The sequence below is a fragment of the Aspergillus welwitschiae genome, assembly GCF_003344945.1.
Source record: "Aspergillus welwitschiae strain CBS 139.54b unplaced genomic scaffold BDQ94scaffold_129, whole genome shotgun sequence".
Taxonomy (NCBI): Eukaryota; Fungi; Ascomycota; class Eurotiomycetes; order Eurotiales; family Aspergillaceae; genus Aspergillus; species Aspergillus welwitschiae.
The window spans coordinates 1-13,412 of NW_020798823.1; the positions used below are offsets into that span (position 1 = coordinate 1).

Below are 13,412 nucleotides of genomic sequence, written 5' to 3' on the forward strand. Positions count from 1 at the left end.
GCACAAGTTTATGCAATGTGATCTATCACCTTTTTTTGCTTTTGCGGGTTACACGGGTACCCGTGTTGGGTTTTGGGCCGGGTTGACTAACTCGAGACCCGCCCGCGGGTTTGCTGACTAAGACCCGACCCAACCCGTGGGTCGGGTATCTGGCGGGCGGGTTGGTTCTTGGGCGGGTTTTGGCGAGGTCTACTTGGCGTACATGACGGTATATCCGTGTCACATGATGCATGGCCGTTGCGGGAAGTGAGTGTATTCTTGCCTATTGGGTGGCCCGTACGGTCGCCTAGCGAACTATCTAGCTTACTACTAACTACTAAGAAAGGTCGACCACTGGGAGCAGGCGGTACCGGAGGGCAATATGTTCCGACAGCCATTCCAGAGTTGTTAGTCTCTGCGTCGTCGTTATCGGCGCATTCTGCCTGGCGTGTCCGCTTCACCCTAGCAGGTTAACTAGCAGGGGTCCGTAACAAGCATCATCTGGATGGCACTACAGCATAAGGCCGAGCGACCGTGGGTCATGTTATCTGCACCGCGATGGAGTCAGCTAAAGGGCTGGAGCTGCCATTTTCGGCCGCAAATAACGCTAAAAATGGCCGCTCCAGTACCACCGAAATTTATAATAATGCAGGTAGATATCCAAACCGCTGTATGAGCGGATGTTTTGAACAGATGTGTTGAACAGACTTTCAATGCCATCCGGGCGGGTCAGCTCCAGCAGCAAGCCAGCGATTCGGAACTTCATCGTATCCTCCGGTCTTTGCACCGTCAATTTAACCTCTCTATTGACCCCACTAAGCAGTTCATCATAGGTTGATCGAATCGTCCGCTCAGCAAACTCAATAATTGAAGGAAGCATAGTATTCACCATGCAATTGCATGCCAGTATAATCGAGGATCACGACCATTCATAATAAAAGCCGTTTTCCCAACCATCCTTGTCACTATTCCAGATCGGCTCTCAAGGATTCATGCTCAACTTGAAATTTAACTTCTCGCGAAAATGTATGCCAATCTCCAAGTGCCTACCACTCCTCGGGCATACATCTGCCCCGGTTGTCAGCAATCTCGTCTTTTACCTCGAGGCCCTGGAGACCAGCTGGCTGTTTGTCCCAGTTGTCAAAGAATATTCAATCTCGCGCATTCAGCGCAGCTTTTACCCGTGCAGTTCCGGCCGCACGGGGGCTACCCTTTCCCGCTCCAACAACAACAAGCATTAGGGCCGATGCGGCATTGGACATCATAACAAGCCTTGGCACTACAGCAAACTATAGGTGTTCGAAATGCAAGCGCCCAACAGCAGCTTTCCCCGGCGACTATAAGACAGCAGGAAGCATTATACCAACCGGAAATGCGACAAATGATTGGTCTTATGTGCCAGCAGCAACATGTTCTACTGCAACGCGTAAATAGTCTGGAGCAATGGCAATCCCAGGTCGTGGCCCAAATGTCGTCAGGCGGAACACAGGGCGCGAACTCCAATCACTCTGGACAGAGCCAAGCGGTCTCCCAACAGCGAAAACCAGCTATTCAGTCAGCGCAGCATGATACGGTGTCAGACGTGGCGCAAACAGACCATGTGGTGCACGTGCCGCTGGCGAGCCACGCTCAACATCAAGGAGAACGGAATCAGGTCAGTCAGCGAGTGCCGCACCGTAGGGTGTCGAATTCGTCACAATCCAACCACGTTCCAGCGTCCCCACCAAGGTCATAACCAGGAGAGCCAGAACCAAGCCGTTCAGCCAACACCGCGCAATGGCGGATCGCAATCGACGCAAACAAATCACGTTTCGGAACAGATTCACCACCAGGAAGGGCAGCAACTATCCCTAAAGCAGGAAGACGAAAGCCAGAACGAGGAACAACAGCAACAATGCCCCAGCAAACCCAAGCCCGGAGTAACCGGCGGCCATTCACTGATCAGCGTCTAAGGCAAAGAGGAGAGATCACCAGGAGCACCTCAGGGTCCGTGCCTCCGCGATCAGAAAACGAGCGCCAGCGAAAGATCTCTCTTTCATCGGTTCTGCCAATGATAATGGAACCCTTGCAACAGACCCGGTCTATCTCACAGTCGGGGGTGATCAAGCAGGAATAAAATGGATCAAATGTTGCCTTGTGCGATTGGTATGAGCTACCACGGGGCTCTTTTCGCCTCATTACTTCGTGCATCGGATGGTCATCTGGCAGAGTACTAGGCGAGCAGACACTACTTGTCCCCGCTATTTGGGTCGCAAGTGAGTTGGTAGGATATAGGTCTCAACTTTGAGTGCAGCCGTAGATACTGTGCGGAAGGCTGAAAGGATTCGGGTAAGAGCTGTTCTCTGTACTGTCTCCAGAAGCCGCAGATGTAAATTGTCTCAGAGCGGGTTGTGCCAGACGTGGATGCGTATGCGGTTGTAGGTGGTTCTTGGATTAGGAGAAGGCCGAGGTTCTGGCTGTGGTGGTCGTTGATGAGGGCTTCCATTCCTGCCCCAGATTTCATCATGTTCAATTGTACGATTCGGAGATTTGCTGTCATTGGGAGGAAGACCGAGGAATCAGTGATGCCTGGCATGTCCGGTTTCCTGTCGGGTGCTCTCCATTGCAGTCTGAACATCTGGGCCTGATCCCTGGGAAGCAGCGGCGCTGGTCGTGCGGACTTGTACAGTATCCGCACCTCACTCGCTCTTTGCATAAAGACTGGATCTAGGTTCGTATCATTCTTGGATCCCAAGATTTTTTATAGTACAGTACCATCTTTGATGATTGATTTGAAGAGACTACTTGGTCCTTCGGCGATGAGAAAGGAAAAATATTCATGTGCAGTCAGGTCATAAAGAACTACGAAGTTCTAAAGAGGATGAATTGGCAAATACATGTAACTAGAGAGTTTAAAGCTTGCAATAAATAGGCATCCTGTCTGTCTTATTCAGTAGGTGAGCCAGGAGAGTACCTCTTAGGCGCGAAATGCAGTATCAGTGATCAGGTGCATGAAGTGTGTTGTTCTTCTCCTAGAGACACGACTTAGTTGCTATAGTAGCCCATAGAACCGAGTCCACATGTCAGAACACTTGTAAAGCAGCTAAATGAAGCAGTAGATATATCTCAGTTCTCAACTAAAGAAGGATCAAGGCAGTGATATACTTCGGTATGCAGAAATGTCGTCCGATAAATTGAGTATCTCTGGTTGCGTTTCCACCTACATTGGCAGTTCTGTCCTTACCATTTATTCTGCTCAGTCCTGTTCCTTCCACAGCTCTCACTTTTACCTCATGCGGTCGCGGACTTCTTCATCATCGCGATCAGCAAGTCACGTGCGAATTGTGGAACGGAATCAAGGAGAGTGTCTTGCAAGATAGCATCAGCTGTCTCATCTTTTCGCCTTCAAAGTAGTAAGGTTACGCATAGTGATGTCCACGGCAAGGTCCCTTAAACCTCTGTCACTTTTAGGCGTTGAATTGTAGATTTCCAAGACTGCCTGCGGGAACGAAGTCGCGTCTAGTCTTTGAACCATTTCATGTTCAACCTTTTTTTGGGCGAGGGCATTCAATCCTGTAATGAGGAGACGGTCCGCGAGAGAGTATATCTGTATGTGGGATGAGAGAGGGTCGAGCATACGAGTAGTATCTCCAGCATCGGTTGTATCAGGAGATTGATTTGAGGTCTCCCGAGCTCCCTGCAGTGTAGATGTAACCACTTCACCATTAGGAATTTGGCGACTCGAGCTTGTAAGGCTCGAACCATTGCCATGTCCGTGACTTCGTTTTGTTGTATTGTGAGATATGACTTGGTAGTCCAAAGTATATAAGTACTCAATCGCCTGCTTCATCAAAGTCGGATCTTCTTGGATCTCGACGGTATTGGTGGTAGCTTCCTATTGCATTATTCCCAAGTCAGACAGATGACTCGAAAACGGCAGGCCACTCTGGCTGCTTACAATGAAATCTGCATCCATGGCACCAGAGAAGAATTCTGATTGCGGGCAGACTATACATTTATGGGCAGGGAAGGACTCATCACCACACAAAATGGTGAAGTCACTGTATTTTGGGTTGAGACGCATGCTGATATTCGGTCAGTTGATATACAAACTCCGTTTGCGGGAGAGAGGTGATGTATCGATTACTTGGTAATCTGAAGCACGTACTTTGCTAGAGCATTCATAAGTTCTTGAAGGGGGATTGGGGTTTCGATTTTGTTGCCCATAGGTCTTTCGAGTTCCTCTAGCGCGGCCCAAGAATATGTTGTGTGTACTCGTCTTCTCATTGGCATTTTGATAGTTGAGTTGTTCTGATGCTTTACTAAGGGGTAGTCATGATCGGAGAATAAAGATGAGTGATATCGACCTGATACATAATTATTTATAGCCTATCAATAGAACATCTAAAATCAATCAACGACGTCATACTAAAATAGCCTTTCCTTAACAACTGGTTTCATCGTTCAAGTAAAATACGAATACTCCCTTGCTGGTGGCAATTTCAAGTTCGTTAGGCAAATTGTGATGGAAGGATGCTAGAATAGGATCGCACCGTTCTGAGCTACTCCAAGTGACTCGTAAAGTGTCTTGGCGTCTTAGAACAGCTGCGAACGTATTCTAATGTGCCCTATGAAATCCGGTAAACCTTGAGCACAGATTTGAAGTCCAAGCATAGGGTGTCCATCATTGGAGCTTTCTGGTGCCTGCGGTGGTCATCAAAGCCAATACGATGAACTCAAAATACGATCTACACGGACAGTCATCTCACCTGACCTAAATCAACGGTAATCCACGGTCGCGCAGCTCACACGGTTGGGCGGCCCATCTCGTAATGCCATATAAAGCTGTTTTTTTAATGGTGTTATTCTTCAATAATAACAGGATCCTAGAGGCTGAAAGTTAATATGTTCACTAAAAATACTTGAAAGAAGACATTGGGTAGCTTCACCAATTTTTCCATATTTTTTAAACACAATATACTTTTATTATAAGGCGCTTTGAATACTAACTACCAGAAGGTAACCAAGCACGATTAAAGTATGATCTCATAATGATGATATCAATACTAAACCTAGATTGACTTAAAATGATAACGTAGTCTACTGCGTGTGAACAGCCCGTAAAATCAATTAATTGCAGATATATTCTGACTTAAAATTCCGTATGACAGCCACTTTACCTACCGCACTGATGTTGGTTCCACTATTAACATACAGGTGTGAGTATCCTATACGTAATAGAGAAATGCTAGGCTACATATTTAGAAATAGCTACTAAGCTGGAAGTCTTCTTGACAGCCAAGTTACATTAAGATGTTGTGCTTCCAAGTGGCCATAGACAGCAGCCTTTCTGTAACAAGAGATTTTACCACATGTTGTGGGACAACTAAAAGAGTATAAGTTCAACTTCTTCCTCGTTGTTTATCTAATAATTGCTGTGAATAAGTGCGCGGGGATTGATTATTCGCTTTATATAGGGCACTCAGATTGTTAAAGCCTAGGAGAATGCCACTATGATATTGTTAGCAAGTTTTAAAGGTGTGACTGGATACATTGCTCAAAGTTCTAGCCCAACAAGACAGGGACCTAAAAGGGTGGAAACAAAAAAAAGTTTCCCCGGCAGATTTAGAATTATCGTGGATGAGAAATGCACGAGTGTATGTGCAACCTTGTTACCCACTTTACAGATATCATGATACGACCAAAGTTGGGTCTGAATTCTGTTTCCTGTACACAGCAACTGTGCTCAAGTTGCCAGACCGTTTTAGATCCTGAAGTAACCCCTAGAAGGTATGTTCACACTACAGTCTAGGCCTAAGGGAAATCTGATATAGCGGGAACCTATTCTTCACTCTAAACACTTGTAATTAGGCCCTTTTGTATCGTATTCACTTCCATGCTACGCCAACAAAATAACCGTAGTCGGACAACGAACCGCCGGAACAACGAGCCGCCGGTGACCCTCACCGCCTCAAACTTCTACAACACGCAATATTCAACCTTGCTTAATTCATCCAAATTTGAAGCTAATCAAACGTATGGAGGGTCTCTCTAGAGATAAAAGGCTAGGGCTTGCCTGCGAGGCCTTTAATCGAGGTCAATTTCCCTCTAAGCAAGCGTGTGCTGCAGCATTTGATGTCAAGATAAGCACTCTAAAGGGACGGTTGAAAGGAGTCAAACCCCGTACTCAAATAGAGGCGAATTTGCGAAAGTTATCTAATAATGATGACTTGGTGTTGAAGCGCAGGATCCTTGAATTAGGCTCACGAGGTTATCCGCCTACCATTGCAAAAGTACGATATCTTGCAGAGATCCTTTTATCGTCAAAATTGAAGTCAGAAAACACCAAAATCGACACTTATATCAGTGATCGCTGGGTCAATCGATTCATCCAACATCATCAGACTACACTCAACGGTTTGATTATCAATGTGCAAAATGCGAGGATCGCAGTTTCATAAGTCGGTGGTTCTTGAAAACGATACTTATAATATGGATGAAACAGGATTTCAAACGGGAATAGCTTCAACTGCAAAGGTTGCCTGTGGTGCTGAATCCCGTGGAACCAATGCAAGATTCATACAACGCGGGAATCGAGAATGGGTTACTCTGATCGTTACAATCAGTGCAGCAGGGGTCGTACTACCTCGACATATCATCTTTGCAGGCAAGATGCAGCAGGAGAAGTGGTTTGAAGCTATTCCCGATGACTGGCGGATCAGCGTTAGTGACAACGGATAGACGAATAATAACCTCGCTTTTGACTGGCTTCAATACTTTGATGCATATACAGCCTCACAAACAGTGGGCCAGTATCGTTGATGGCCACGGACGTCATTCAACTGTCGAATTTGATCAATTTTTTGAAAAGGAAGATTGATTATTCCTTTATACATGTCGCCTCATTTATCTCACAAGCTTCAACCACTTGATGTCGCTTGCTTTGCACCGCTAAAGACCCTGTGCGGCCGTCGAATCAAAGATGCAGCTGATAAAGACATCCACCATATACAGAAATATGAGTTTTTATATCAGTACAAAAAGGTCTACCTCAAAGCCTTTAATACAGCAAATATAAAGCAAGGCTTCGCTGCAACAGGTCTTTCGCCGTACAATTCAGAAAGAGCGCTTCAAAACCTCAAGATATCAAATCAAACACCTCCTCCGCCTTCAACGTCATCATCTAATCAATCTATGTATCTCGGAAAAACGCCTTTGACTCTTTATCAACTGAATCACCAAAAGGAAGAGATTAAAACACTGCAGGAAGCAGGATTATCATTGGTTATCGCTGATCAGGCGCTTGAAAAGGTGTAAAAAGGGGCGGAGATGGCAATGCAGAATGCCGTACTGCCTCAACAGGAGCTAAATCAACTTCGTGCAGTGGACCAATATAAAAAGAATAATAGAAAGGCTTCAAAACGCTGTCTACAAGAAGGAGGCACTTTAGATGGCCATACTGCACGTCAAATTACTCAAAAAAAAAAGGATGTTGAAGCTATACAGAAGCAGGCTACGCAAAGCACTCAAGGCCGGCCACCCCGCTGCAGTAATTGCAATAGAGAGGGCCATAATCGCCTCAAATGTCCAGATAAAGTCAACACCTAGTTTGATTCTGTATATATCATCTGTATAGTGTTGAATTGCTTCATTTTGAATCGGTTATTGCATCTTGGTGGGCGGAGCGGCCAACCGCCGGCGGCTCGTTGTCCCGGCGGTTCGTTGTCCGATTACGTTAATGCGAAGGTCATGGGTTCAACCCCCATCGAGTGCACACTTCTCGTCATGCTCCCCCTCCGGGGCTTTTCGGGCGCGCCCCGGGCTCCGGCCCAGGCGCGTTCGGCTAGGTACTAGGAAAGCCTTCGCAAGACACTAGCATTGTTGGTATCCTAGATTTTGCGGATGCGCCACGAAGATTTCGGAGCCGCGCACCACGAGGACCGCAGAACATAACCCGAGGCAATGGCCAACACAGGCCTTGACGAGGCTCTAAGTTCGTCTCGAAGGAAACAGTCAGGAAAAAAAATGGATGTACCTAGAGATTAGGGTAGTGGAACACTGCATATCGCCTTGGGCGAGGGGCCAGCGTAAGAATACACACACACACACCCTGTACTTTGAATGTGTCCCAATCTTGCTCTAGTCCAATCAGGCTCAGAAAACGCCGAAGATCGGGAAAAAAAGAACTTCTGGGGAGATCGATCCCAAATATGACGGGCGGGCTTGACCACACATCTTTTCCATCCTGTCCCCTTCTGCCTTTGTCGAGGACTCACAGATACTCTTAGTTACCGTCTGTGGCAGGAATTGATATGCTGTACGGTTCCCATTAAAGCGAAGGTATCATAGAGTATTTCTTTCCATGAACTTTGAGACTGAGAAACGATTTTTGAATTCGCCACACATGTGCCAGCCATCCTGGTCTTCAACCTTCCGACCTGATCGTGTATACGTGTAAAATAATAAAAGAACATTCAACAGCATCACAACTATACAATTCTCCGATCTGAAGCATACACCTTTAGACGGCAATATCATCACATCGCCGACAGGAACCGCATCAACGGCCGAGTTTAAAAACTCATGAGTCAAAATAGTGCCGCTTCAGGTTCAGACAGATAGACTTCGATGAATTTCTCCCCGATGAATTTCTCCTCAATGATACGCCAACTATCCGTAGCAGTGATTATCATCAAATGCCACCTTATTCAATCTCTGTTTTGCCGGTATCTTACCGCCCTTGCATGTAGTATTGCGACTGCGTCATTTCTGTTCATCACCAGACAATATACTTACTGCCACGCTTCCGAATTCTATACTCAAAGATGTTGCATGCTTGACTTTGACTTACTTCCATTACTTGCTTGACTGATGATTCTGCCACGTTGTAGTAATAAATCGACAAAGTTCCTTGAAGCTACATTTTGGGTCGCGCATTTTCTAATATTGACAACCAGCACGCGGTTCGTAATACCACTGCCGAACGATTTACATAGCTTGTCGAATCATCGAGCGATGTACGCCCTAATATTGATGCTAATTCCAAAAACGAATTTCCAGATCAGCTATTCGATTAATACAAGCTTCTGAACTCAAGATCGGGATCCTTTGCCGGTCTAACGAATGGATCTTGGCTGGGATGGATACAGAGATCTTGGCAATGCCGTCATAATGCTTGCACGATAACATGTACAGGGGCACCCGTGAAAAAGATGATTTAGAACCTCGCATTGTCAAACCAAAGCATTATCAGTGGCGAGATTGGGTCCTGGGATATTGGGTTTGAGCCATAAAAAGATTCAATATTAAGGATAATACAGTTAATGAGGATCACTAGGTATGTGCCTTCATAAGTTAAAACCAAGATGACAAGGATTATTCGCTGAATATAAACAACAAAACAGTTTATCTCACTACCGAAATCTTCGCAACAATCGTGTCTTCTTGATAGTACTATTTCAAGAGCGTTCAGAATAGGACCACGTCTTACGATCTGCTGTTGATTTCTTGCAGTCGGATACACAACTTGACCTACCAGATATTTACACAGTCGACATAAATGAACATAAAGAGATATGCAAGATTCAAGGGTGGAAACAACAATGGTACCTCTTCTTGAAGATGGTTTCGAGCTCGACCGTTCCTTGAATCCGAACATCCATATTGTAGAATACTTGGTTTCAAGAGTGCTGAATGGTGTGGTCAAACTTTGAGATCATTTATGACTTAGAGCCACAGTCTGGTCGGAATCGCGCTACTGCCTCTTCGAAGCTTCACTGGGAAAGGCTGTTTCATGACGAGGGCTTGCGCGGCCGCTGCCGAGTTTGTTCATTATTACTGCATACCTAGAAGATAGGCGACAAAAGTATACTACAGGACCTATAATAACCCAGTATATGTCCTTCAAGCAAATCATCTATGTGTCATTTATCTCTACGCACCTCTTTGACTGAGTCATATTGAAAGACATTTAATAAAAGGTGGTGCAACCAAGTCGTAATCCTATCTGACCACCATAGTAAATGTCAAATTGGTCTTTCCCGTCACAATGAAAAATTCTTTAAAGGAAACTCGCTTTGACAAGACTCGATGTATACAAATCGGGTAATTGCAGCATTTTGCAATCATAACTAGCGCATAACTAGAATGAATCTACTGCTCCACGCGTACTTGATACCGTCTACATACCTCTTCGATACGATTTTATAACCTCAAACTTTGAACAGTCCCTAGACTTAAGGAACGATTATGACCCGCTGCAGTTTATTACAGCATACGTTTTGCTAGCGTAAATATGGTAAAATAGACCAAATACCATCTATGAACGAAAAGCATGTCTTCTCCAGAGCCTCATCCAATCGAATGAGCTTTCATAGCCCTTTAATTCGCGTCGAGACTTCTCGTCTGTCTCCAAGCAGGTAGGCCTCTGGGTCTTCTCATAATCTCCAGAGGTATGTGTCAATGGTTCCCATCCACATTCACTATCAGTATAATTCTCTTTCCTGCAACTTGTAGGGATTATTGTGGATGTTGAATTGTTGAGGACAGCACTGCGACATTCCCTCGAGCAAAAAAGACCACCTTTTGTGGTACTCTCACAGAATAGACACGTGTGCGACGATTGCGACAAGGACATTCTGCCAATAGATTATCTGTTTTAGTGACATAGTTGATTGAAGCAAGAAAGCACAAACCTACATTGGCAATTTGATATTTCCAGTGTTTAGTTAGACCAATTTGATATCCAGAGAATTTGTTCTCTCCGTTTCCTTTTCAACAAGATCTTCAGAAATGTACACTGCAAGAAGTCATAAATTTGATCAATAAAAATGAGATGAATTGCAATGTGGTGTGTATTGTTCCGAGATTGAATTCTTACCTGCGCAACAGTTTATTGTAGGCGAGAAGCCACGGTTAAATCCTTTTCAGTGAACTCAAAGGTCATAGTCCACTAACAAGTTAGACCTCCAGATCCGTTTACTTAACTAACAAGAATTAATTACCACGTAGCTTGCGTTCCACAGGGTCTGGAGTGCGGGAAAGAGCACGGATGATCAAAAGTGGCTCTAAGCGATGAAACCTTACATATGATCCCGCAATCTCAGCTGGTCGGTGATACGTAAGATAACGTAATACTAAATTGAAGGCGTACCCTTGGACGTGGCGCGGATTATTACCAGGGGTGGAAATACAGCCACCTGACTACTAGATAACTGCTGCGGGGAAACTGGTTGGGTGGCTAAAACTCTATTTGACTGGATTTCCGCTCCCGGAAGTACAAACGTCATTATGAGATAGTAGAAGGTTATCCGATGATCATTTCAGGTGCTCCACTTATGGCACCATTAGATGCCACGTCAAGGGTGCTTGAGTCGAACTAGATATAATAAAAATAAAGCAGAGCGGGGAAACAGTTTTCTTGCCGTTCTTCGTATTGCTAAGCTATATTATTATTGTCCTCTGCCTGGCTGTCAGATCTTCCCGTTCATTCTTGTCAATTAGATTCTGCAGCCTCACATGCGCAAACCTCCTGCACCGGAAACGTCCTATTATGAGATTCAATTAGCAGCTCCACGTCGCACCTTCCGACATCAGTGTGGGCTCGGCAATACTCTTCTTATTGAAACAAAGGTACTCGTGGCCAGATAGAAGTCACGGCTAAAGATCACCTTAGAAGTGTATTACGCGCTAAGAGATAGCCATGGGGAAAGAATGCGTCCTTAAGCGCTTTTCACGATGGTTTTGGCAGGCGTGGATGGTTGGTGGTTCAAGGGCTCCAGATAGCCTTCCAGAGTTTGCGGTCACGCAAGATTCACAATTACCGAACGTTCATCAAGATCTGCCAGGATTGGTGCAACGGTCTGACACCATAGATACACCATTTGCTTATCTCGAATTCGGCAGAGGGCTAGAGGGATCACCCGCTAATGGTCCTGCCCTGAAAAGTCACCCATGCATGGCATGCAAGGCTTGGGGTGTGCCGTGCAATCAACAGCGGCCGCGCTGCACTCACTGTTCTAAGCAACAGATCCTTTGCTTCATCCCCTGTGGCCTGCCAGTCTTGGGGTACGATTGCTACCGCTTCAGCCGTGGATTCGGCCCCTGGCTGGATCCTCAGGGTGTTTAGGAACTGGTCTTCAAGCGTGGTGGACATATTGAGTTCCCGGTCTGGAATGGTCTCGGCCAACGTGGCTAGATCTGGAATAACGGGCGAGGCGCAACATGGGCACTGCGTCACAGAGGCTGAGGAGTTCGATGTAGAGTCAGCGTCATCTGACAGGAGACTGGAAGTGAGCTCCGACAGCGGAGTGGGCTGCAGAATAGGCGTCGGGGAACGATGCGCCATCGGGGGAGACATGTTCTTCTTCCCCACAACAAAATGACAGCCAGTATGTATCGTTCCGCGTGGCTAGTTGATGCACTGTAGGACCGATCACGGTGGATGAATCGCTTGGAAGAGATGCCAGAATAGAGTTCTTGAGAGCACTAACGGTACAGTACACAAGGTTCATGAGATGTTCGAAGCAAGTGATGGAGAACACTATATAAAGGCCACCCACCAGGCCTTTTACAAAGGCCATTTCTCGGATACTCTATTATGAATGCATAGGTAGCAGGAGAGGGATACTGTGCTTCCAGTTGCCATAACCGTAACTACAGTATCAATATCGTATCGAGGACATTGTGCACCTGACCATTGATCAATGACATACGGTGTCATGATTTACCATTTGGGTTTGCCCCGGTAGGAGAGGGTGTGGTTTTCTCTGCGGTTCTGCCGATGACCCTAGTACGTTCATTCCAACGCGTGACCGCATTATAGTGTAGACGTAAACGTCCCCTCGCAAACTTGGATTTCAGCTCACCCCACAAAGCCCTCAGGTGTCTATGATAAATAATGTGCGGGTATGGGGGTTCCACTGGAGAGACCCTGTCTGGGATCAGCGACATGGTGTATGGTCTCGGCCCTGGAGGTCATGGCGAATGATCGATCTACTTCCATGTCAACACCGCCAAGCAGGCCGGCCGGCACCGCAGACGGTTGGACATGATTAGCCGTACACTAACGGTTGCACCTCTCGATCCCTAGCCATGAGCTGCTACGGTTTATTTGATAATCGTTGACTACGCAGCCAAAAGCTGTGTTGACCCCACCATACCAGACGCGGTGATGCCCTGACGCGTTGGCGCCCTGACACAGAGGGGTGCTTATGCGCTCCCGCCTGGTTAATTTTCTGGTGTCTTGAATGTCCGGGATTGCCCGCCGTACACCGCCTGCCAACTTCCGACACGGAGGAAAGTGTGCCTCGGGCGGCTACCACACTTGACCACCGCTTTCATGAGTGTGCAAAGTACTATTGCTGCCACATGCCCGTTCAGAGAGGTGCCTCGTGTATATTAATGCTTGACCTCGGACAATTGAATTATAATAGGGAACTAAATGGCATCACGAT

General features: G+C 46.2%; 4 protein-coding genes across 4 annotated transcripts; 1 reads left to right on the top strand and 3 right to left on the bottom strand.

Moving 5' to 3' along the window:
* Nucleotides 1–1,372: 1,372 nt before the first annotated feature.
* BDQ94DRAFT_164549 (uncharacterized protein) lies at nucleotides 1,373–1,931 on the top strand (the record flags this gene model as incomplete). The annotated part of the gene is made up of 2 exons (XM_026770043.1): nucleotides 1,373–1,687; nucleotides 1,719–1,931. 2 exons carry the CDS (start codon nucleotides 1,373–1,375, stop codon nucleotides 1,929–1,931), a joined length of 528 nt encoding a protein of 175 aa, XP_026619380.1.
* A 1,141-nt stretch (nucleotides 1,932–3,072) lies between these two features.
* On the bottom strand, nucleotides 3,073–4,251 carry BDQ94DRAFT_178035 (BTB/POZ domain-containing protein; the record flags this gene model as incomplete). Its single annotated transcript, XM_026773046.1, has 4 exons — nucleotides 3,073–3,353; nucleotides 3,415–3,853; nucleotides 3,917–4,043; nucleotides 4,127–4,251. 4 exons carry the CDS (start codon nucleotides 4,249–4,251, stop codon nucleotides 3,250–3,252), a joined length of 795 nt encoding a protein of 264 aa, XP_026619381.1. The 3' UTR covers nucleotides 3,073–3,249.
* Nucleotides 4,252–10,113: 5,862 nt separating this feature from the next.
* On the bottom strand, nucleotides 10,114–10,836 carry BDQ94DRAFT_155668 (uncharacterized protein). The gene has a single exon (XM_026768512.1). The coding sequence runs from the start codon at nucleotides 10,592–10,594 to the stop codon at nucleotides 10,277–10,279; it is 318 nt and encodes a 105-aa protein (XP_026619382.1). The 5' UTR covers nucleotides 10,595–10,836; the 3' UTR covers nucleotides 10,114–10,276.
* A 525-nt stretch (nucleotides 10,837–11,361) lies between these two features.
* Nucleotides 11,362–12,764, bottom strand: BDQ94DRAFT_155671 (uncharacterized protein). The gene has a single exon (XM_026768513.1). The coding sequence runs from the start codon at nucleotides 12,314–12,316 to the stop codon at nucleotides 11,876–11,878; it is 441 nt and encodes a 146-aa protein (XP_026619383.1). The 5' UTR covers nucleotides 12,317–12,764; the 3' UTR covers nucleotides 11,362–11,875.
* Between the last annotated feature and the right edge of the window lie 648 nt (nucleotides 12,765–13,412).

Excerpts from the sequence above, each read along its gene's own strand:
- BDQ94DRAFT_155668 (XM_026768512.1), bottom strand. The coding sequence starts at position 10,594 with ATGTCCTTGTCGCAATCGTCGCACACGTGTCTATTCTGTGAGAGTACC.
- BDQ94DRAFT_155671 (XM_026768513.1), bottom strand. The coding sequence starts at position 12,316 with ATGTCTCCCCCGATGGCGCATCGTTCCCCGACGCCTATTCTGCAGCCC.